We start from the raw sequence: 25,893 nt of genomic DNA, 5'->3' as shown, positions 1-25,893 counted from the left end.
AAGGATGTGAACAAAAACAAAAAAAATTGTGAGACAAGTTTTTACTTCTGTTGCTATTCTGTGTTGTAGAGATGTTCAATAGTGATCTGAGCCTCATCTCAAGCATTTCAGTGGATGAATGTCCTTCAAATATTGTACATATCTTTGCAGTCATATCAAAACCATGTAACTTTTTTTGTATGTCTTTCAAGCACAGCATTTGTTCACACCTCCATAGTTCAGTCTTAGAAGTTGGTTATATTTTCTACGTTTTACGATCCAAGTAACCCCAAACACAGTTGGTGATTTTGAGGTCTGGACTCTGGGGTGGTCAGTCCATTGTTCTGAGAGCTGCAGCAGCTTCTTTGTTTGATTTGCAATTTTTTTTCTTTTGTGTTGATTCCCTTTTCTGAGTAAGAGCTTCTTGACAGCTACACCTCTGTTCAGACTCATAGAGTCGAGCTTCTCATAGTGGAAGGATGGACAGAAACACCTGTGGATGTTCACAGATCTGAAGCGTGGAGCTTGACTTTCTCCTCTCCTCAAAGATGAAAGCTAAAGTGCTGTTTATCTGATGGTGAGTGTCTGATTGCCTACCAGGTCTTTACACTCTTGTTCTTGTTCCTTTGACTTCCTCTTTCCTTCTACAAGTGAAATATCTGATGTCTAGTCTCCTCAGAATTATCTCCTAAAAGTGAATGACTTCAAAGTTTAATGAATAGAAAATGTTAATGGAAGTATATTATTAGCAAATCTGAAACTGTGTCAGCATATCAAGGATCAAACTCCTTGTCTTCTTGATCAAACACTGAAACACTGCGTGTGATTCATTTGAACACTCGGATAATTCGTGTACAAGCGTCTACGCCTTGCTAGATATCATAATCTTGGATTATCTGCACATCTGATAAAGTCAACTGAAGCAAGGTTCAGAAATTGCGCATCTGCAGATCGTGCATTTCAGAACCAGCCCCCGTGACTCATCTTTCAGTGCCCTCAATCTGAGAGAGACCACAGACAAGCCAGTAGCTTCTGATAAAGTGCAAAGAGGCTGAGCCACAGTGAGCAGCGGAGCCCCCACAGCTGCTATTAGTATTCAAAGAGCCAGGCTTGGGCTCGGCATACATTATGGCATTCTGTTGACGTTGAAGAAACACAGTCAAATTACTATGCAAATGTAATGCACGTGTTGAGGTAACACTCCGAAACAGCCGAGTAGACAGAATAGCTATTAAGTGCAGTGGAAGAGTGCAGCAAAGTTAGAGGAGTGCTTGGAAAAGGCAAAGCCAAAAACAGGGTCTGTACTGAACCCCGAGGTCACCATCAAACATGTTATTAAGAACCACATAGAGAGCCTTATAACATAGTCTGAGCTTCCAAACGATGCTTTTTACTCATTTATAATCAGGCTGCTGCTGCAGAATGGTCTTCTCAGGTGAACTTAAATGTACATTAATTTACCAAAATTTTATTCCAAGTTAATTTGGACTGTTTCTATAGTACATTCATTACTGTGTCTTGTGTTTTCAAATTATGTTAAATAAATATACACTGTGCCAAACAATGGCATTAAACTGCCATTAGGTACAAGTTCATTTTCCAGGAGATATTTATAAGGAGGTGGTGTGGTGGGTGGCGCTGTCGCCTCACAGCGAGGAGGGCCTGGGTTCGATTCCCGGGCCGGGTGACCGGGGTCCTCTCTGTGTGGAGTTTGCATGTTCTCCCCGTGTGTCTGAGTGGGTTCCTCTCACAGTCCGGGTGATTGGACATGCTGAATTGCCCCTGGGTGTGAGTGACTTTCTGTGTCTGTCTGTCTGCCCTGCGATGGACTGGCGACCTGTCCAGGGTGTATCCTGCCTTCCACCCAATGACTGCTGGGATAGACTCCAGCACCCCCCCGCGACCCTGACGGAGAAGCGGCTTGGAAAGTGATGGATATTTATAAGGAGAAAATACAACCAACTTCTAAGGCTTAACTTTGGAGGCGTGGAAAACTATTCCCGCAGATTCCTTTAAAAACCAAAAGCGAGTAGTAAAAGAATAGAAGCTGTAAAAAAGGCAAGAGTGGACACACTGAATCCTGAAAATAACTGATTTTATATTTAGCTGTGGAGGCTTTGTGTGTTTTTCTGTTAAACATATACTTCCTGGGTTTTTTTTTTCCTGGCCCTTTAAAATCTGTGTTATTTCAGAGATTTGTTTCTAAACACTCGATACAAATGAGAAAATAACTGCTGAAATCGTGTGAAAAGACTGAACTATGTAGCTAAATTGTGGAGTCAGAACTGTTTTTCTTCATTTTTGTGTTCAGGATTTTTTTGGGTGGGCCTGAAATCATGGCTTGATGACACATTGGTACCAGACTTAGCATAACCCCGCCCCCAACATTATAACAGCGCGGTAGCAATAGTGGCTCCCCAGGCCTAACTGCACTAGGATAGCTCGTTGGTGAGTAATAACTGTTGCTATACTTGCATGAACGGGGAAAATATGAATACCATTCTGTTTCAGACTGAGAGGAACGGGGTTGAGCTCAGCGTCCTCTGGCTCTGGTGGCTCAAACATTATGGCTGTACAGTCCAGTAAAGCTGCTAGACGGAATGGATTCTGTGTGTTTGTTAGATGAAGCGCTGCTAGCGGCTTCATGTGAATCCAAGATTCCAAGTTTCAGCGCCTCCAGCAGACACGCCCCCAGCGTTTCAGAGTGGATAATGCTGCTATTTGTGTTCACGATTTTGAAATTTAATTTTACATAGTTGGCGATTGTTTAACCTTTTAAATCTGCATGGGTGGTTTCTGCGGTGTGACAAACTAAGTACACATTTATTACTGCTTTACACGGACTTATACTGTACAAATTAATTGGTATTTAATGTCTGTTTTGACTGGTAATTAAATGAAGGGTGGTCACTGAATTTTGCACAGTACTGTAAACAAAAAATGTAAAAATATTAGAGAGGTTTTGATATCACAGGGATAGTATGTTGAACTGCTTTGATCTGAGATTTATTCTAGGGATAAATGACTAAATTAGGTGCATTCTTCAGTATTTGAAAATACAGATAAATCTTTGATACTTACTTGGATCAGATTTGGAGAACGTGTCTCGATCCAACAGGTTTCTGGAAGAAAAAAAAAAGGTAAGTCAGTTTGTTACTTTGCTGATGTCCAGTCATCATTTGAAAACTGTGCAGCACTGATAGCTTTAATTATACAATCATCTCAGTACTAATTCAGGCATAGAAGATGATGCTCAGTAACTACCCAGAAACTGCTGAACAATAGCACTACACCTCTTGACATCACAGTCATTATAATGCTTTTTTCCTTTCAATGCCAATACTGAAAGCTTTAAAAACTCCTACGTTTTAATGTGAGCTTTCATTAAAACCAATTTAAGATGTCTCTGTACACTCAAATAGCTTAAGCACAAAGTTGAAGAAATATATAACTAATAACCTGAATTAACATCAACCTGAAATCAAAGCCTTTTTTCGCCTTGTCAGTTCACGTCTTTGGTCATATTATGATGTGATGAATCATTCTTATCATTCAAAAGACATCATTTTAGTTTTCCTGTAATCTTGATGAACTTGAATGACTTTTACCTGCCTCTGAAATGCCTTCTGAGTGTTTTTGTGATTTTTTTTTTTTTTTAAAGAAAAGCCAAACAATCCACCCTCCCACCCTCCTCCCACACCCACATGGGGCATTCCAACACAAACTAAGCTAACAAACACTTCAAGCTTGGGTTACACCAGTCATAAAGTAAACATTTTATATATAACATAAATGCATTAAGGAAGCAAAATGCACTGGTTGGTTATTCCAAATTGATTGCTTGGTTACTCCATCACTACAGGTCTTAAGGGTTTTACTGGTCAGTTTTACACAAAATGTAGACAACCAGACAAATACACCAGTTACACTCTGTGAGGGGCACAGGGCAGCCTCTTCATAGCCCCATACGATCTTGTAGTAAGATGGAGTGGAAAGGGTGGAGTCTATACTTCTGCACTGTATTATTATTATGGGGCAGTCGTGGGCTGGAGGTTAGGGATCCAGCCTCATGACCGGAAGGTCACCGGTTTGATCCCCAGAGCCGACAGAACATGACTGAGGTGTCCTTGAGCAAGACACCCAACCCCCAACTGCTCCCCGGGCGCTGCGGATAGGGCTGCCCACCGCTCCGGGCAAGTGTGCTCACTGCCCCCTAGTGTGTATGTGGTGTTTCACTTCACGGATGGGTTAAATGCGGAGGTGAAATTTCCCTGTCCTGGGACTAATAAGGGTCACTTAATCACTTAATTAAACTTAATTACAAAGATAAAGAAACACACACACATTTTCTAAGGTACTTTTTCTTATATGAATGTGTTGTCATCACATCGACCTACTTTAGTTCATTTTATGTAATATTGTGCTAGAAGCTACATTTATATATAAGCTACACAGCAGACAAGCTACAGCTGGCTTGGCCTTGTGCTAGGCTACATGTAGCTACGGTTGTTACCATGTTGCCGACTTTACTCAGCTTCCCATGACGCTGTGCTACAGTTCTGTGATATTTCAGGCCAGATTTTTGTTCTAAAACCCACTCAGATGAATTCTTTTCTTTTTTTTAATCAGATCAGATGAATTCTTTTCCTGCTCGATATCTGACCCAGCGTTGTCTCAGTGCTGATGCTGGGTATCAGATCAGTGCCATCTCTACAGCAGCAGAGCTCCATTTATGCTTACATCTCATTTCCAGCAGAACTATTCAAACCTCAAATTGGAACATTGTGCGTATGTTTATAAATGTATGTATGTAAATTGTAAATGTGTAGGTGTTTAGACGCATGCATGTAAAGTAAGTAGCATTTCTTTTCTATCTGTGTGGAGACTGCAGACAGTACTGCGGCTTCTCCTCTGCCTCTCACTCACACATGCTGCAGTGTGCAGTGACTCTAAAGTTAAGTGCTGCTTGAAGGCGGAAGAGCAAGCACATGAATAGCAACAGCAACTGTGCAGCACCGAAGCTGCTCACCCAAATTACTATACAGTCCAAAGTTCTGCATTGCTATTCTGAAAGCTTTGTCATGATTCATAGCAAATATCGAACCGGAGTGTCCAGATACTGTAACATATGGCCTATATAGTGTATCTGTACTGTACCTTATCCATATTGATCTTACCAACTTCAGCTGTAAGCACTTGCATCCATCAGAGACAAACATATTAATTCCCTTCACTGAGTGTAAGGTCAGAATGTACTGGACAGATTTGCTGATTACCCACAGTGCAAGAGGATTCTTTAACACGAGAATGCTTGTCAATGCCCAGTTTAAAAGTGTGACTCTTAGACTTTACATACTTTAAAAACTGTTTCTTTAGTAAAGAAAATGGTTCTATATAGAACCATGAACACTCAAAGAACCATTTGTGGGATTAAAGTGTTCTTTGCACTGTGAAAGTGTTGTAGGTGGTTCTGTATAGAACCTCTTTAAAAAGGGTTTTATAAAGCACCAAAAAATGTTCTTCTATTGTTACAGGCTAGGCATCGTAACAATAGCAGAACCCTTTTTTATACTGCATTCCAGATGTGTGTAAATCATCCCCACATCTGATTTAGATTCCATAGATGTGCAACACTTACATACTGCGGTCAGAAATGGACGCACCATGAGCTTAATTATGAAAGTGAATATGTTCAGGAATGGCTTGGGGCTCTAAGGGTTAATGTACTTGGTCATATTAAGCACAATTCTTATCTTTTCATTGAAAGACAAAATTCTTGTTTTCTTATAATCTTCCATTAAAATGCATTGCCTTTTGCCAGCCTCTAAAACATCAGATTTTTTATTACATCACCATGCACCAGTGGGCGTGGATAATTGTCTCAGCCAATAATATCACGCTTCACCTATTCCTCCCACCAGCCCTACTCATCATCGAGAGAAAACTCTCAGCTAGCTCCGCTCAGAAATACCTCACGGTAAAGAAGGAACATGAGTGCCACTGTGTGATTAAAAACACTACATTAAAAAAAAAAACGTTTAATTTAGTTCAATCTTTTCATTAATCAAATGAGCATAAAATAAGACTTTTTTAAATGTAATATTCCTGTTAAATTTTTCTTCCTTATTTTGTGTACTTATTTGTGTGATATCATGTTAAAAAATGGTTATAATTAATTTTTCTTGACCAATTTTAAACCTCTCTTTATCCCTTAGAATTAAACAGACTGCTTTTGTTTCTGTGCCTTTAACTTTGTTATAGATAAATGAGCTCTGTTCTCACTGGCCGTCCTGTATTGTGTCATTCAAAAAACACTCAGAGCGGAAACACTTCTTATAACTTTAGTGTGAAGGGGCGGGGCTAAACTGCAGTAGGCTGAATAGGGGATATGAGTAAGTCAGCTGGTTCTCATGACATTATATATATATAAAACATAAACAGCCTAAACTGACTTGATGTTTGCTCCATTGACTTGCATTAAAGAGCTAGCTCAGAGAGTATTGCCATTGTACATGTTTTGTTTTGATTTAGTTTATTAATTTTTCTTTAACTGTTACCATTACGCAAGTTCAAAGTTTATTTTCACTGTTAAATTATTTCAATTATTTCAATTATTACAGTTACAATTATTTCCAAAGTACACTGACAGATAAAGTCTGTGTTGCTTTGATAAACAGCATTTTAGTCACTTAAATCAAGTGACTTCACTGCAGTGGTTTAGTAGGTGTTGCGCCTCAGGCGGACTCGGATCTCGGACTCCATCTCCCAGACGGCATCAGTAGATCACAGCGCTCGCAGTCTCCTGATTATTGATCTGACGCACCTGTACAGGTTGACCTACTTTGGCACTGTTTAAGACGGGTCCGAAGTCGGGTCCGGTGCGAGGAATTGCGTCTCCACCATAAGAACGTACTGAGCGATTTCTAAATATCCTATGACTACATGTTATGACCCCTTTCTCTCGTTCCTACCGACTTCGTCTTTTGGTTTCACCCTTTTGTACTTTAGCTGGCGGTTTTTGGCTTTTTCGTGCTTTGACTTGGAACTGGTTTTGTGGATTTCGGATTCTGTCTATCCCTGGGATATTGATTAGCTTTATCCGCGTTCGTCTCTTCTCTGTCGAACGTTACAGTGGGACTAGTGCAAATGTGCTATTTCTCATCTGAGTGTCCATATTGTTATGCTTGGCCTCAGCTGCTGTCATGCTCCTCTCATTCCAACAGTTGGAAGCTGGTGTAGCAATCAGGGGCAGAAAATCAAGTGAATGAGTGCTATAGAAATTGTGGCATGCGCCCAACGATGACGGCCGCGGGAGACGGCAGGAAGGCGGGGCCGAACACCCAGCAGTGACGAACCTCAGCCACTAAACAGTGGCCATTGTAGCGTGCCTTTGGTTGTGTTCACTTTGTGTGTTAATTTGGATGAAATTAAAGTAAAGGCTGCTGCAGCTCTGAATCCTGCCTCCAGTCCTCCTTGAGCCCTGGGCAGCACATGCGGTGCTACAGAAATTAAACGCTACATGTCTGAAATATTTGAAATATATGTCTGAACCAGTAACCTGAAGGACATTGGTTGAGATCCCAGGACGGTGTATTCTTAGTTTCGCCCTTGAGCAAGGCATTTATCGCCCACTGCCCCAGGTGGTGCTGCTCCTAGACTGAACATAGTTTGAAGGCTAAATGACAAATTTGCCTTGTAGGGTCAATCAAGCATAACATAACACATCTGCGATGAATCAACAGAAACCGGATGCTCGTTGAATAAAAAGACAACAGTAGCTTTACTTTCAAAATCACAGTCCAAAAACGTAGCTGAATAACAGGCGTGGGTCAAATCCAGAAAACACAGTGAGCATAACACTATGAAAACAGAGAGGCAGGCAAAAGTGGTCAAAACATGAATCAAAACAGTTCAGCAAAAGTACAAAGGGAATAGGCAAAAGGCAAAAAAACAAAGCAAATGGTCCAAAAACAGGATATTAATAGCAGGAATGAACTCGCAACTAGACTTAACTAAAGCCCAGGCTAAACCATATGAGTCATATGACTACACACACACACACACACACACACACACACACACACACACAGGTGATACACATTAGAATTCCAGCGACTGTGAGCTCTGATAGGAGCGAGAGAGAGTCAGTCATGTGATTTCCTGGAGCACTCTAGGCAATGGAGTCTGAGTCGGACTCCAGGTCTGAGGGAAGTCTCTCAGTCATGTGATCTCCCAGAGTAGTCTGCGAGATGAAGTCTATGTCTCTGAGAACTTGCCGGATGTGTGACATCATTTATTGTGAAAAAGTTTGTAAATGTCTCTTTGTACGCCGGTCCTGCTGTCACTGATAAAGCTTTGGAAATGACAACGTCACAAACAGTCTTGCACAAAAAGTATTCCTATCTGACGAACTTAATGAAAAAAGGCGGCCCAGTAACACTTCCGACTGTGTGTGCAGTGGGCTGAGGTTCTATTACCCCATTAGGCTAGTAAGCAATATGATAATCATGCACACCCGGGAAATTAGCAGCAGACATTACAAAGTCAATAACACCACAAGAGGCTAAATCCTATTCAATTTTAATGAATCTGATTTGCTTTAGTGATGTCAGAGAAACCTGTCTTCCTTCTTATGTATGAATTGGGATTTTACGTTTTTAAAATTTCAGAGGATCCAGAATTAGTGCTGCGCTAACAAAGACTAACGTTAGCTATTCGCCGCTCTAGCAGCCTGTCAGTCTTAATCTCTCACTAACAGACAGCAGTGGAAACAAAGCCCTGTCACCGCTGCCTTAAAGCAGTTTGAACACACTCACTTTCTTCAATTAGTTTCCCGGCTCTTCACCGGTGGGTAATTACACCCAGACGCCACAACAACTCCATCCTCGGATGGAAACAGCTGCCATTTTAATCAGGACCCTCACCCATTCCTACACTAAAGTGGGATAACTGGACGAGTTCAAGTCATCACTGAGTTTCAAATCTGAACTGCAAAATAGTCCAAATGTGCTTTTTGTTTGATGTATATCGATGTGCCAAAGACTGTTTCACAATCAAAAGTCGCTGTAACCCAAAGAATGACGTTCTGCTGCTGTATTTGGGGAACAAAAGGCCTTCGCCACGATTAAGCCTCATAAATCCAATATGAGTGCAGACTCATGAACCATTGTGATGATACTTGTGCTCCATGATTCATTCTGCTTTCACTTCCATCCACAAGGCTGTCTCCTCAAGCTTAAACCAGAGGATTACTGTAGATCCTACCCGTCATAAATTATTAACAAAGGATGAGGGCGCTGAGGACGAATGAGGGAGAGAATGAATGCATAAATAAATGAATGAATGTGTGCATTTAATAGATGATCAATCAAATTATGTGTCTGACAGACAATCGTTTTGAGTGCCATCAAGCTGGTTGTGACTCCTGGTAACAATACAGCAGGCTAATCGTAGAGTTTCTGCACGACATCTTGTCTTGTGTTTGGGTCTTTATTGATAAACAATACACTTTTCCTAAATGGTACTCAGACATAGCGTCCCAGGAAAAACCTGATAAATGCACTATAAACAAGGCTACAAGGGCCATTCTACTGAATAAAGCTCAAATTCAAACTGTCCTCACACGGTGTAGAAAAAAAGGTTATGTTATGATTTATTCAAACTCAAGGCATTTCTTTGAGATGGTGATAAACTGAATATATACAAAATAATTGATAGGGAGCTGTGTACTAGGAATTGGCGGTCCCAGAATTTGTGAATATTTTTATTTTGATGGATTTTTATCAGAGTTTCTTTTTAGAGCTTTTTGGTTCAGATTTATTGTGAGTTTAATTTTAAATAAAAAATGCTGTCTAACGTTTTCATGTCACTAGCAAAACACAGATCTTTAGTGTATAGGCGGAGCCTGATTTTAACCCCACCCCTGCATTTCCGAGCAGGAAGCCAGACTGCATCCCTGTCTCACATGACCACATGGTGAGCAGTTAGATCCTGTGGTTTTAAAGTAAATGTGTCTGAAAAACAGTGTGAAACCTTATGAACTGTCACAAACAAAAGGTTTTCTGCAATTAAGTAAATATTTTGTGTTTTAATAAAAAAATATATTTTTATATATACATACAACTACATTTATTTATCCAAATGTCAATTCAAGTGACAAACTAAAAAGAATGCACAAAAACATGGTAATTAGGATAAAACACTAAATGCTACATGTTGACTTACAGGTCTAGTCATCAGCCTGATTTTAAAGGCCAGCGCAAAGCTAACCTCCACAGCTCCAGCTCACTGAGACACTGAGAAGTCCAAACTGCGAGAAACCGTTGGTTAAAAAGCTGCATATTCAGTTGTCGCAAGGGAATATTAAAGAATAAACAGACAGTGGCTGCAGGCAGGGCTGTAAACAGTTATTGAGATTTTACTTTTCAAAGGGAAACAATAAAACAATAAGGTAAAGTTATTTTTCTGTTGGCAGTCACAAAACAGAATGTTCAGCCATTTATTTTAACAGAACAAGTATAATTAAGGTATACACTCACCGGCCACTTTATTAGGTACCCCTTGCTAGTAAGGGGTTGGACCCCCTTTTGCCTTCAGAACTGTCTTAATTCTTCATGGCAGACTTTCAACAAGGTGTTGGAAACGTTCCTCAGAGATTCTGGTTGGTTATTTGAGTTCCTGTTGCCTTGCTATCATCTGGAACCAGTCTGCCCATTCTCCTCTGACCTCTCACATCAACAAGGCATTTACGTCCACACAACTGACCGCTCACTGGATAGTTCCTCTTTTTCGGACCGTTCTCTGTAAACCCTAGAGATGGTTGAGCGTGAAAATCCCAGTAGATCAGCAGTTTCTGAAATACTCAGACCAGCCCGTCTGGCACCAACAACCACGGCACGTTCAAAGTCCCTTAAATCCCCTTTCTTCCCCGTTCTGATGCTCGGCCTCCACTTCAGCAAGCTGTCTTGACCACCTCTACACGCCTAAATGCGGCCATGTGATTGGCTGATTAGCTATTTGTGTTAACGAGCAACTCAACAGGTGTACCTAATGAAGTGGCTGGTGAGTGTATGGTAAAGTTGTGTAGTCACTGTAGTTCTTCAGATACATGTTCAATATATTGCTGTTAGATGGTGTTTTTATTAGCTGTCTACACTGGACAACAATACAATTGAAAAAAAAATAGTGTGATAACTGGAAAATATATATGTTTCTTATTGTATAGGATTATATTAAATTAGCTTTGTTTGCACTAATTCATCAGACCGTTCCAGCAAGTGTTACAACTATCCCTCTGTCGGATACAATTAACCCTTAATTAACCCTACCAATTGGGTAAATTGTAATATTGCACTTCTCATCGTTTTTGCTTGTATTGTACCTGAACAGGATGTTCTAGAAACAAAGTTCAAGTGTTTGTTTATAGCAGAGATGTATATTTTTCTTGTATAAAAATATGATTATTCAAACTCAAATACGTCTGCGCAAAACTAAAATGAGTCAGGCTGTGCATCTCCTACATTTGTCTACCATGCTTACATGTTAGTTTAAAATAAAGCCATTTTCATTTTACTTACCTAGTAAAGTCTGTGAGCGTATCACTCCGTTTACATGCTTTAAAGCCATGAGTATGAAACGACCTAAGCAGCAGTACTCCAGTTGGAATGTACAGCTCTGACTCTTGGGATAAGAAGCACACCCATGAACAGGTGGACACGTCAGAAGCTTTGACAGATCTCTGACGTCCAAATGCATAATAGAAGCTCAAATTGGCTCCTTTGGGTCTTCCGGTCTGACTGAACTCTGCGAGAAGTTCAGCAACATTTCAGTCAGAGAAGCAGTTATTTCAGCCTTAATTCAGGAGAGACATTAATATTCTTATCTTTAACATTAATTAACCAAACAGCTGGAAAACCAACTGCAGAATGACGCTTGGCCCTTTCTGTTTATGAACCTGTAACATATTCCATTCCATGACCATATGCCTGCAGGACCTTTGTACCCTTTTTCAAGCCTAAAATTAGAGCTGTATGATGATATCAGAATCCTATTGGAGTCAGCAGATCAGACAGATATTTAGGTTGGGATGATAGTTCAACTGATATTCGATGGCAGATTTATTGGAAGAGCTGAACATTCAGGTGATGCGGAGATCATTTTTTTTGCTGCATCTGTAATCCCACAAAGATAAATGACTTTATTGATTACTTTCTCTAACACTGATGCAAGTGGGTCAAGACCCACTTTTATAAATACTTATTGGCATCAGTGTCTTCATCAGCAGACATATACAGGAAAAATACCTGAAATGGGCTTCAGCCCACAGTTCTCACATCAGTTCGTCCCTAAACACAAATAATTGGTCCCCAGCATGTTCTATGTTTTGTGACAAAGGATGATTCTGGCATAGCAAAGCGGTACTTTTTCCTTCTTTAAACCTGCAATATCACACCACTGGACCTGTGATCCAATTCCCCTCGCATCCGTGCTCTCCAAGAACCCAATGGCACCGTAATTGGCACCTTTGCGAGGGAGAAGCTATTTCAGCTCGAGAGATCAAAATAGACTCTAACCTCCTCAGCATGCAGTTGGTCTCTCATTGGTTCAGAGAGGCAGAAGGCATGATTCATGAAAGGAGAATTTGGAGAGTTTGGGCCTATGTGGCTAAGGGCTAACTGGACATGAGGGAACTTTCAGCATCCACTTGAACTGAAAGTCAAAGCGAGAGAGCTTGTTCTGCTGTGCTGTCGAAAATTAAAAACTCCTTCTTTTGGGGACAGGCCATACTTACAGAGACAATACCCCTGGAAGATACTGAGGTCAGCAGAACTGGGTCTGTTACTACAATTTGATCGATGCTCTGTAAAACACAGGGCAAGGCTGAGCGAGAATTCCCCCAGAGTGAACAGAGAGGATGGACGCCCCAGCGCAATTTTGGGCTGAGCACTGGCATTTTGCCAACCTGTTATTAAGGCTGCTTTTTTCTAATGTGATGGCAATTTTTTCCTACCCTGGCAGAAGAGGAATTCCCATTATGAAGTTTCATTACCTGAAAGTGAAGCGTGCGCCTTCTTGCTCGTCAGCTTTCGAGATACTACAGCAAAACAATGTCAGCACTTCAGCAACTAATCAACAGCAACACGAATAATGTTTATATAGCATAATTGAATTTGAAGCATCGCTTTAGTTACTTCACATCAAAACTGAACACTGGTTCCCCACAAAAGCTCAAAGGCCCACTTAAAAGGTCCATAGGGTAACATTAGTCTTCGTCATGCTTTATTACCGTGTGCGCTTGCGAATGTTCAGGGTGAGGAATACAGTGCCTAATCACTCTTACAGTGAATTGATAAATGATTCTCATTTACAGAGAATTACAGCCTCACTTTATCTGATTTGTCAATATGTGTAACGTGGGGCTTAAGCTTAAGCCTAAGGGGGTCAAGTTCTACCAATGAATAAAAATAATTGCCAATGATTAATTGAAAAGGCTTTTGCAGAGCTTAATATAAGATATAAGAGCAAATATATAAGAGCAAAGGGTCCCCGTGTGGTTCAGCCTGGTATTAGGCCTGCCTTTACTGCACGGCTTATGCATAAGTTAAACAGAAATCCAGATATTTGACCTCACCTGGCCTACCACGCTCTGCCTACTGAAGTCTTCTTTCATAGTGACTGTCGGCAGGTTGGACAGGCTTTGCAGGACTTTCAACCTAATGATAAGCTAAAGTGTTGAATGCAAAAGTTTGGGCACCTCTGGTCAAATTACACGTTTTGTTGATTTTAGAACTGAAAATAAGTTAAAATCTCCTGTACAGAGAACAAGCTTCAATATGGCAAATTATCAGGCATTTCTATTTATTATGCTTTTTAAAAATGTTTAACATGTTGGAAAACATAAATTGTGGAGTCCATGGGAACACAATTAGCCTCTCTGGGTGGGTAAGATGGTGCTAGTCAGTGCAGGTGTCTGTTAGCTGACGTAACAGATCTGCCAGTTGGCACTTTCCTCCAAGCGTGTTTGGCTGTCCAGTGATTTTGCATTAGCAGCAGTTTGAAAAGATGCAATGGCGCTTCTTAGGTCTTGGAGTAAGCCTGTGCTAGCCTTTACCCTCCTAGCACTGGTGGTATCATGTGATTGGGGGAGTCCTAATTAATTGGAGATGACTAAATTGGGGAAAAAATTCTGAATATATATATATATATATATAAAAAATCAGTGGTGGACAGTAACTAAGTAAATGTAATTCATTACTCTACTTAAGTATTTTTGGTGTATCTGGACTGAAGTTTCTCCGTTCTGGGCGACTTTTTCCTTTCACTCCACTACATTTCAGAGTCTAATATCCGACTTTTTCCTCCTACATTTTGAGAAATCTGTCGTTCCTTTTGGTTTCTGTGTGTATAAAAACATAACATGTCAAAACGAAAGAAGCGCAAAGCCAGAGCACCAATCAGGGCCCAGCGGTCACTTTGTTTAGAGCTGGTTTTGACCTGTTGGTCATACCGACCCAGTGCAGCACGCGGTTCAACGTCAGCGCAGCAGCGTAAAACTTTGGGAGAGTCTGTTCAACATAAATGATGAACTAACCTAACTTTGTGTAAATAGAGCTCAATATAGAAATATGTCCACATATGCAGTCGAGACTGACGCGGCTTTTTTCTGAATTTCTACAAACACCATTTCATTTTATAGTAAATGAGTTTGGGCTGGTTTATGTTTATGAACAGACGCCTACAGATCAACATAGTAAAGGAGCTCATCTGTGATCCTGAGTTTAAAGCCAGTTTTTATTCAACTTAAACTTGGAACTAAGTTGTAAATAAATCTGAAACTGAAACTTTGCTTGTGTGTAAAAAGTGATTTCAGAGCCACTCGGTTCTCCCTGATGGAAACTGTTTACCTTCAGTGTTTTGTGCTTCTGATCATTTTAATAGACGTCAGCGTCACTAATTAATGACGTTCTATTAAAAGACTGGTTTACCAAGAGAGACGCTGGAGGACTTTCACCTGAAATGAGTTCATGAAGCCAGTCTGGTTATAAAAATGATATCAGAGCCAGAATTACTCTTTTAGTACTTTTACTTTATACTTAAGTACATTTGAAGGCAAATACTTTAGTACTTTTACTCTAGTGGAGGTCTAAAGGGAGGAACTTCTACTTTTACTGGAGGAATATTTTACCTTGGGTAGATCTACTCAAGTACACGATTTGTGTATTTAGTCCACCTCTGTGTATAATATATATATATATATATATATATATATATAGGTTTGTTCTTGATTTCTCAACTTACTTTCACTTAGAAATTGAATACATACATAATTCGGCTGGGGATGTACAAAGTTTTGCATATGACTGTAATTCTTTTGTAATCCAGCTAATGTTTGCATGGTGACAAAGGTTTTGATTAGCTACAACATATGAAGTCTAACTTAGTAGCATGGCATTTTAAACTGGAAACAACTCTAAAGAAACACGGTAGTCGTCCAATTTGTTTAATTTACATATTTTGACTGAAACTGAGCAACAGTTGCTAAGAATGAAGACATTTGTGGGCGGAGCATGGACAGGTCCATTGACAGGACAGAAATGTGAATGGGTTTAACTTTCTCATGAACAGAAAGGCTTTACAGGGAATTTCCACTGTTCTTCTTAACGTCTAGCAGATCAGCATTTTTTGACATCAATTAGAATCCAGCAAGCATTTGACACAAAAGACTGTAACCTATAATCAGCCGTCCTGCTGGAAGCTCAGGCCTGTCAGAATCAGCAACATCTGTAAGACCTCATATGGGAATAGTGTAGAGGCTTAATTGCTTTGTTTTCATCGAAGCCACAATAGGTCTAAACACCAGACACACACAAATTCACATGTGCACGAAGAAAAACACACATACAATCTGGCAGCTCTATTAACGGCTGGCCCCGCCCTCACCCTGACCATCGATCCTTCAAACAGATGTTTCTTTTTCCCACCATCTGTTTCGTTACTCACCATAACAAAGGTGCCCCCTCAGTGATGTTCATGAGGGAAGCAGGCCGATTTGCTGCTTAAAGCACATTAACAATCGACCGCCAATGTCTAGTTTGATTTTTGTTAAACAGAGCATCTCTGTCAGAGCCAGACATGTGCTTCATTTCAGATCCACACAGAAGAGTGTGGAGAAAGCACTTATCACAGTGCAGCACAATAACAAGCTTACTGATGCCCATGCTTATCCTTCCTAGGTGCAGCTAGAGCATCTACACTCTTAAAAATAAAGGTGCTAAGAGTGGTTCTTTGGAGCAATAACCTCGTTGAAGACCTTAAAGGTAAAGGGGATAGAACCTTTACATTATGTGGAGCCAAGAACCAACCAGGAACATTAATTTTAAAGAGCATTGTCCTGTCACCCAGCAGGTAACCCTAGGGCCTTTTAGAAGAACAACACTTTCAACATTTTCTGGCAGATAAAAAATATATCTGTAATGTCTGTAATGTTTTTTTAATTTAATTCAATATTACAGAATCATAATATTAAACTCCACAAGTAAATCTTACATTTCGGTTGGAAGCAAAGTGTTAAAGAAATGTCTAACAAAAAATTGTCCAATCAGTATTTTTTCCTGTCTTATTTATATAGATATGGCCAAGCAAGCTCTGCAATTGGATTAGGCCTTAAGGAGCTGGACAGAAGACCTTAAACATAAGAATATCTAACAACATATTTAGGAAGTGACAGTAGAAGCCATCAGTCATTCATGTTTTGATATACTTCAAACTTGGAAGTTCTAGTTACATTACTGACTGTTAATATGAACCGTAGTCTGACTAGGTTTCAATTAGTTGTTGTCATACAAGCATACAAGGTAAAACGTGTTATTTATTGTCTGTAATAATTAAGCATCTGGAACATCTTTTTCAGGCTTCAAATGTCTGTGTTTAATTTCAGAGGGACCACAGCAGAAAAAAGAGCCTTATCAGAGGGGTGTTTTTACATTTCCAGTGCAAACTGCAGGCCTTGGTTCACCACTGATGTCATCATTTCAACTGAAGAGTGATAGAACGAAATTGCCTTAGAAAAAAACATAGCCTATGTACATTCATGCTTATGCAGCAAGTTGCTGTGAATCCTAAAAATATCTTTTTTTGCTGTATTAGAATTCTTCTCAAGTCACCCTTGTGAGAATGTTGGTCAGTCTCTCTCTCTCTCACCCTGCCTCTCTCTCCTGCCTCTCGTGCATCTCTTTCTGCATAGATAATCACTCACTCCACTGGCCAGTCCATTAAAGCTCCGCTAAACATCTGCAAAATTGGAACTGATATTTTTCCCCTTCATCGTGGTGAGAAGAGCATGAAAGACCATGCCTGCTTTCAGATCTGATGCTCTAATAAGACTGGCCAAGCATTTGCCTCTTCTAGGCAGCAGTGGTCAGATGACGATCCATCCATAGATGTGTGTTCTAAGGATATGAATCTGAATAACGGTTGTCCAAGAACAAAGACAGAAGCTGAAAGCAAAATGGCTGAAAGCAACATGGACACGAACCATCAACCAACCAGACTAAAGCAAGGCATGTGCTCAAGAAACAGAGACTTTGCTCCAGGACTTTTCTTTAAACACCACAGAAGCACTAAAGAAGCTTAGTCCCGACGGCGCCTCTAACCAATGGCTATTCAAGTTGTGCAATGACCGTTTGGTAAAGAAATGAGCCTCTGAGGAAAGATGATCTCTGTGATTCACGTAGAGGGAAACAGCTAATGATATTTTCTTGATTTATTGAAGGCACTCATCTCGCTTTGTGCCATTCCAAGCAATCACGTCTCTGATAATTAGCACTGTCACTACAGCTCACAGACAGAACAACAGAGTCAGTCAACAAAGGGAACGCTCTCTATCAGGTGCTGTGCTAAATCCATCTAAAGCCAGAAAGGGTTCTTTGGTAAGATGCCATAGAAAAACCACCTTTGAAGCTGTTTAAAGGTTACATCAACATGAGTTTGGCCGATTCGAGAACTTTCGAATCAGGATTCTGATTCCAAGTGATGAGAAATTCATGGAGATGTTTCCAAAAGTCTATTTCACACAATAATCTTTATTCCAAAAACCAAGAAAAAGACGTCCTTTGGTGGCACAGTGATGCATATTTGACTTTATCAAGGAAATTTGGCTAGATAATTTAACATAGCTTGCTAACGATCAGTTCCTGCAGGTAGGCAGAAGTTTTGGCATTGGCAATGTTGTTTGACTGTGAGCCAATTTTTTTGTTACAAATTTTACATTTTATATTGTTTACAAATGTGGGGCGGCACGGTGGCGTGGTGGGTAGACATGCAGTCAGGCCAATTGGACGTGCTAAATTGCCCCTGAGTGTGTGATTGACTGTCTGTGTCTGTCTGTCTGCCCTGCGATGGACTGGCGACCTGTCCAGGGTGTATCCTGCCTTTCGCCGAAGACTGCTGGGATAGGCTCCAGCATCCCCCCGCGACCCTGACGGAGAAGCGGCTTAGAAAATGGATGGATGGATGGATATATTGTTTACAGTCACAGCAGAATGTCTCACCTCACCCCAAGCAGATACGTCTGATGATCGCACGAGTGTAGAAAGAGCTTTCAAAGAGGTCTCAGTCAAAACATGCTGAAGGACGTGTCTTCTGAGGATGTGAGTGAACTGTCTACGATTGTCATCATGTCTTCAGCAGACCTTCTTTTTTTCAGTCTTTGCAAGTGAAGCTAATACGATAAGATGCATGACGTGTTTCAAAGTCTCCTGACGTGGCACCTCTGACTATTAAATAACTATTTCAGGCTTTACAGGATGACTTGTAGTAGTGCATCAACATCATACCTTAGAGTATATTTTTAGCCCCCTCAGCACCCCCACTTCCCATGTCCCTGCATATGTGGTCACACCGGGAACATTTCAGTTAAAAAGCATTAATAGAATTAATATTCAGCCAAAGAGTGTCCATACATGATCCGAGCGTGTATTTGTTGATGTAAGGCATGAGTAAGCTCCTTTGGTCCCATTTGAGTGGCTTTAATTGGGTTTTTCTCAGAAAACCAGAAAGTGGTTCTTTTATGGCATCGTTTCAAAGAACTCTTTTTGGTGCCTTTATCTTTAAAAGCCTGCACTATAGCATGGACAAGGTGGGAGTGTAACCACTTATGATTCAGGCAGTAAAGTGGAGAACTTCTCTGAGAAGAGACTTCCGAACGAACAGTCCAGTAAGACTGAAGAAAGTAAAGCAAGAAGAAGAGAAACGCACTTTAAAATCAGCACACCTGCAAGGTCAGGGCAGAGGCAACCAAGATACTGCAGTGGAAATGAGGCTTAGCAGCCGATGCAGGCATTTGCCAGAAGATAACAAAATTCTTTCACCAAGTTGCAGTAATTTCTATTGTGAGGATAATAAGCGAAAAGGGGCTCACAGTGTGTGGTGCCTGTAGACCTGAGGGCCCTTCTTGGTATATATTCTTCAGTCTAATGTCGAGTTACTTGAAGCATATTCTTTTTTTCACTGTTTTGTTGTCCCCTAAGGGGAACTGATGAGAACTTTGTCTCAGAAGCAAAGTGTGTTGCTCTATTCAACATAAATTGCACCATAGTTGGCCGCGGCTCCCTACATAAATCTGTAGCTAACTCTTATGCTTGCAGCAACAGACTTCTCTCTATTATGCTTCCATCCTGTGTCTTCTACAGAGGGAGAGCTCTTTCAAGCCCAGTGTGTAACCACTAATCAGACAGGATGTATTTTCTGCTCATATCAACGGGGATTGGAATACGACCACCGTATTATGGTAATTGTACATAATGGTGTCTGCTTTTGTCAGAGAAACAACAGAAAACATGAAGCATATAATTCAGTGGAGCAAGGAAATAACACCAACAAGCCACCTTAAGGGATGAGCTGACATTTATCGCCACTGTGTTTTTCCAGCTCTCCAGAATCAGCCAGAGGTGGAGATATTACTCAGTACTTCTATGATTTTGCACAATGTGACATTTTCAGTGGGAAAGGCGAAGATGTGTAGTGCCAGGACTCAATCAAAGGGGAACAATAACAAAGCTTACAACGTGCGAGTTGTGTCGGTCGATAGCGTTATCGATGTGACCACTGAGGTTAGGAATGTTCAAGAAAAAAGACGCTTAACAACCTGTAAAAAGAACACGGTCCTGTTGTTACTTCCAAACGTTTCTTCTGCTTTGTCAGAGAAAGTGATGGTTTGGGTTGGTCTAAGCTGTAACTTGCGGGACATGGAAAGTGGTGGGAATCCATGATTCTTCTAGGTACCAAGGTACCAAAAGATGGTGGTTTAAGATGTGTAATGTCTCTGACCATTTTTCTGACCACTGTGGAAGGAATCTTGAGACAGTCGAGTGATCTTGCTAGCTTAAAAATCCCTCCATCCATCCATCCATCCATCCATCCATCCATCCATCCATCCATTATCTTCCGCTTCTCTGGGGTTCGGGTTGTGGGGGCAGCATCCTAAGCAATGAGGCCCAGACCTCCCTTTCCCCAGCCACTTCCACTAGCTCTCCAAGGTGAGGCGCTCCCAGGCCAGCTGGGTGATATAATCACGCCAGCGTGTCCTGGGTCTTCCCCGGGGTCTCCTCCCGGGTGGACTTGCCTGTGACACCTCCCGAGGGAGGCGTCCAGGAGGCATCCTAACCAGATGCCCGAACCACCTCAGCTGGCTCCTCTCGACGTGAAGAAGCAGCGGCTCTACTCCGAGTCCCTCCCGGATGACCGAACTTCTCACTCTATCTCTAAGGGAGAGTCCAGACACCCTGCGGAGGAAACTCATTTCGGCCACTTGTATTCGCGATCTCGTTCTTTCGGTCATTACCCAAAGCTCATGACCATAGGTGAGGGTGGGAACGTAGATCGACCAGTAAATCGAGAGCCTTGCCTTATGGCTCAGCTCTTTCTTTACCACAACAGACCGGTAAAGAGCCCGCAGCTTAAAAATAAAGATGCCAAAAAAGATTCTTTGAGCAATGGACAAAGTGTGTTTGGTTCCCCGAACAATCTTTCAAAGGATGGTTTTGTAAATGAGACATACGAATGTAAAGAACCTTTTTAAACTGTAACCACATAACGGTTCTAAGATGAATCCTTAAATTGGTAAAGAACCTGTAAGAGGTTGTGTATTGCCCCTTGCAATAACACTTCACATTTGGAGTGGCCACTTGCTTTTGACATTTTTTTTTTCTCTTTTTTGACACACTTGTTTGGTCAAACATGCAACTGATCTGACAATTTGTTCACTGTGATCACCACGATACATGACAGAGAACGTGGTGGACCCCATGTGAGCTGGTACACCCGACATCATAGACGCTATTCCATTGGCTTAAGTTTGCTGATATCAATCTATGAAATTCGATCTCAGCTACAATAAGATGTTGAAGAAGTTATACTGAGAGGCTATCACTGCAGTAGGTAAGCAGTACCTGATTAAATAGCCTGGACTGCATGATGACATTCCAGACCTGTATGGCAAGGGGGACCACCCTGGTCACCACAACAGCAATGACCCTCATTCACCAGCTGTTCTTAAGAAAAAATTCTTCTTAAAACCATGAGGATTCTGACATTCACCAATGTTTTCTTATTTGTGGTTTATTCTTAGGTAAGAACAGAATCTAAGCATAGTCAAGAGCACAAAGGTGTGAACAATTCTGTGGTTTAAGATCACGTCATAAATCTGACAGACTTTCATAGAATCTTTCTCAAGAACAAATTTAAGAAAAAAACAGGAAGATATTGGTGAATGAGGTCCAGTGTTCTTATTAGAGTAAAGGTTTTAATAAATATTCCCTTTTTGGTTCATTGTAAATACACTGTATGTACAAAAAAAATATTTCTATTATTCGGGCGCAAATTGTAATTTTGGCCTCAAGATTTATTGCCGTAGTGTCCTGAGTGGCCAGTGCAAATTTTTATATCGATCTACTCTTTACATTATGTGAAGCTTCTTCAATGTCACAAATCTGTTTATCGTCGCTGTCAGAACAAAACCACGTATCTCCAAAAAGAAAAAAGAAAAAACCTTTACTTTTAATGTAAGTCAATGGAACCAGACTTTTTTCCGTTCATTTTTTGGTCCAGTCATCATAAACTTCATCCGTAATGTAAACGACAACAGGCATTTTAAAATTATGTCAAAAAGTGAAAAACGACAACAGTGAAGATATGAGGTTTGGTTCCAACAGCGTTATAGAGCATCATGGTTCCTCTATGGCAATGCTTAAACAGACATGTACATCACAAAACTTTTCACTGTATAGAATCGTTACATTAAGGGGAGGTTTTCTGACCTGAAGCTTCTTCATACTCACATATTCACTATTGCTCACATCTCAACACTGGAAAAATGGAAACCAGCTCAGAGTTTTCCTCCTCCTATTATACCGAACTGGTTCCGGGTTAAGGTGCAGGTCAAAAGTCAGTGTACGCCTAAAAAGTCTTTCAGGAGAGCACCAAACTAGGGTTCTTCATTATGCCCCATTTTACCTTCACACAAGAACTGCATGAATTATTCAGTCCGTTTCTTCCCTCACATCTGAGAACATTATGCCTGGCGCCAAGTGCCCTCCCTCACCCCCTCCACCCTGCTCTGAAGTGGGAATGGAGATACAGCATCCCTGCCACCTAGTTCTGCATCAAACATGGATACAGTGCTTCTGTGTTATAGTTACTGTTTTTTCATAAATCCTCACCTTCACAAACCAAAAAAGGGAGTGTTTCTGCATCACACAGTTCAGCCTTCGTTAGTTCATCTAAGGTTGAAAATATTATAGTATCTGCAAGTAACTAGCAAGGTGAGAACCCCAAATCTACTCAGTGCCTCTTAATCCTGTGATCCGCTGAGTGCATCATATCTTCAACCTGCCTGGACCCACTGCATAATCACTGCTAATAAATGGCTCACTTCACTGCGCCACAGTGCAGCTTTTGTGATGGGCATTATGCGATTCAATTCCCCTAGTTTGTCAGCTCACATTCTCCGTCCTCCAATAACAACAGCGTCAGGTTATGAGTATCTGGAGGGGGCACAGAGAGCAATTTTATTCCATGTCCGGCCCCATCTCCAGGCTCAGAGCCTGCGCTAAATCAATTACAGGAAACAAACGCAAGCAATCTCTGACCCCGGTGTGCCAGGGCTCTTTGGTGTGTCAGAGAAACATTCTGTGGGCACAAATGCTGGTATTCAGGGACGGCTGTACCATTTCATCATTTCAGTTAAGGAGGAAACTTAAAGCTATTTCCAATATGATACCCAATCTGCTTTTTGGGTTTACGTTTGATTTTGTGTCTTTACAATAAAGGGATAAAAAGATGTTCTTGCAATGTGAAACACTTTTGAATAAATGAAGGAACCTTTCAATTGACCGTTTTTGTAAATGAGATGCATGTGTGAAGAACTTTGTAAAGCTTATAGAACTTCCACTTAAATGTTCTACTCTCTCAGAAATAAAGGTACTAAACTGTCACTTGGGCAGTAGCCCTCTTGTCACTTGGTGGGACCCTCAAGGGTACATTTCCATACCTTGAGTAAGGGGAGATAATTGTACCATAATGCACTGAAATGATATTTTCTAAGTTGTATTGGCTCCACACAGCCCATCTTGTCACCAGGCTCTTTATTTTATTGTTCTGTTTTAAAACACTGGATTATGAAAAGGTACAAATATGTACGTTTTTACCTGGAAAAACATTTTTAAGGTTCACAGTTGGACTGTAGAACCACTGTTGTACCTTTGAGGGAACATTTACATTGTTTGTACCTTGATGAATAAAGATGTACCTGCACAGAACCTTTATTTCTGACACTGTAGAACAGTTTTTAAGGGTGTGGTGCTTGAAGCAGATTTTCCTAGAACCAACTAAATAACCATTTTACCATGCAAAGAACTGTTTTGGCATGAATTAGTTCCATATAGAACTTATGGTTCTAAATATCTACGCCTTTGCTAACGAACCCTTGAAGAACCATCTGTTTTAAGCAGGTGAGGCTAGAAGCAGATCTTCTTAGAACCAATTTTTATTTTTCCTACACACTTAGAAACATGATTCTTCAATGGTTCTTTTATAAAGCCATGAATATTTGGAGCCATGAGCTCTATATAGAAACATTTCATGCTTAAATGGTTCTTTCCATGGTGAGTTTTCAGATTGATAGAGAAGATGTTGTATATGGTTCTATATGGACGCTTTTTGAAAAGGGTTAAACAAGAAGGTTCCTCTATTGTTACAATGTCAAGCTTGTAACCATAGAAAAACACTTTTTTGTGCTACATAGAACCTTTTTAAAGAGGTTCTATATATAACCATATGAAACACATTCTACATCAGTCTGAAGAAACATTTCTTCACGAGAAGAGCCATGAAATTGTTCTATATAGAACTCATGGTTCTAAATGTGTATGCCTGAGCTAAAGAACCCTTGAAGAATCAGCTTTTTTAAGGATGTGGTGCTTAAGGCAAATTGAACCCCCTTTTATTTTTAAGGCTGCATCTGAATTTCCACACTTAAGGCTGATTATTAAGTGTCTTCATTTATAATTACACCCAATTACATTCACATGAGGGCTTTCTCAGTTAGAACCAAAAACTCTCAGGGCAGATTAGGCTGCAAAGTTGGTCAATTTATGGTTGGAGAGAAGAGAGAACTCTTATTAGAGCTCAGTGAATGATTTGGGCAGTGTGCTTGGGGGCTTTTGTGACATGATTGAGTCCAAATTGGACTGGAATGCATAATTTACTGTAAGTGACTATTACTGAGGCAAAGCAGGCATTAAATGTGCCAGATGTATCCATTTCTCCTCAAGATGATTGAGAACCCCACACCAACAGCCCAGCTCATTACTGCGAGCAATTTGGTCGACTGAGGTCTTGACAGCAAAGCAGCATGAAGGAGATTGAATTTCTTATCCTTCCATCTCTGACTTTTATCATAACTCCAGCCTTTTAATTGAACATGTTTCTACAATCAAGACTGTGTGGGGAAATAATGAAGGTCCATATATATCTGATGCAACCCATACCTGAGCTGAGTGCATACTGTTCCAACATACAGTGCAAATATAGGACAAGTAAAATACTGGAATTCCCACTGGGCTGGAGCGTATTTATATTCAGTGAGTCCGTGGAGCTGGGTGTGTTGTGCTCTGACTCATAAATATCATCAAAGCTGTTCATCCCAATGGGAACAGAGCTCAACCTGAGGGCAGATACGTACCTGAAGATGATCAATTATGTTGATGCTACAGATTTGATAACATATTCTGCAGGTTAAGATGTTCAACAGCCAACTTCTAGCAGCAGATGTATAAAGTTATTAGCCTAATAAGGCCTGCAAGTGTTAAACAGCATATATCACAGAACAGAACAACACCGGCTGGCAGTTGCGCTAAGTATTCAGGTCATGCTTCTACAAAGTCGGTTAACGAGTACGAATAATCGATTATTTGGCAAACGCAACTTTTTTTGCGCACGCGAATCAGCGCAATTAATCTCATTACACAGTGTTTAATGAGCATCTATAATGTTGAATAGCATCTGCTTCCATCTGTGTCCATTTAACCGTCAGGTTCGAACATTCGAGCCACCTGCTGTGAATTCCCGCCTGCACAGCTGTGCCAGTCATATTAAAACGTGGCATATGCCTCCTCACCCTCTTTGTTTCATGGTATAGAGAAGTGGACACTGTCGGGTGGGATTTTAAAATGGCAGTTTTGACGCGAACATAACGGTTACGCGCAGCTGGACACGCACGAGGTGTTGCTTCAACACTTTTACTGAAATCAACAACAACTGACATCAAACTGACGGCTTACAGAGTTCTCTTCCGTTTCTGACAACTACAGACGATTCTGCGCTACGCCGCGCGCTTCGCTGGTGAAGGAGTGCGGGAGT

At 40.8% G+C, this 25,893-nt stretch overlaps 1 protein-coding gene across 2 annotated transcripts in view; it reads right to left on the bottom strand.

The window, feature by feature from the left end:
- The window catches only part of cpne5a (copine Va), a 149,819-nt gene that overhangs the window by 123,533 nt on the left and 393 nt on the right, over positions 1-25,893 (bottom strand). For both annotated transcript variants that reach the window (XM_017685275.2, XM_037535639.1), the window contains exon 2: positions 3,061-3,101. In XM_017685275.2, the coding sequence (XP_017540764.1) occupies positions 3,061-3,101 (41 nt within the window). The remainder of the gene's footprint in view (positions 1-3,060; positions 3,102-25,893) is intronic.

This window comes from Pygocentrus nattereri, chromosome 28, assembly GCF_015220715.1.
Source record: "Pygocentrus nattereri isolate fPygNat1 chromosome 28, fPygNat1.pri, whole genome shotgun sequence".
NCBI classification, from domain to species: Eukaryota; Metazoa; Chordata; class Actinopteri; order Characiformes; family Serrasalmidae; genus Pygocentrus; species Pygocentrus nattereri.
The sequence above is the reverse complement of the archived record's forward strand: the minus strand, read 5'-3'. Positions and strand labels throughout refer to the sequence as shown.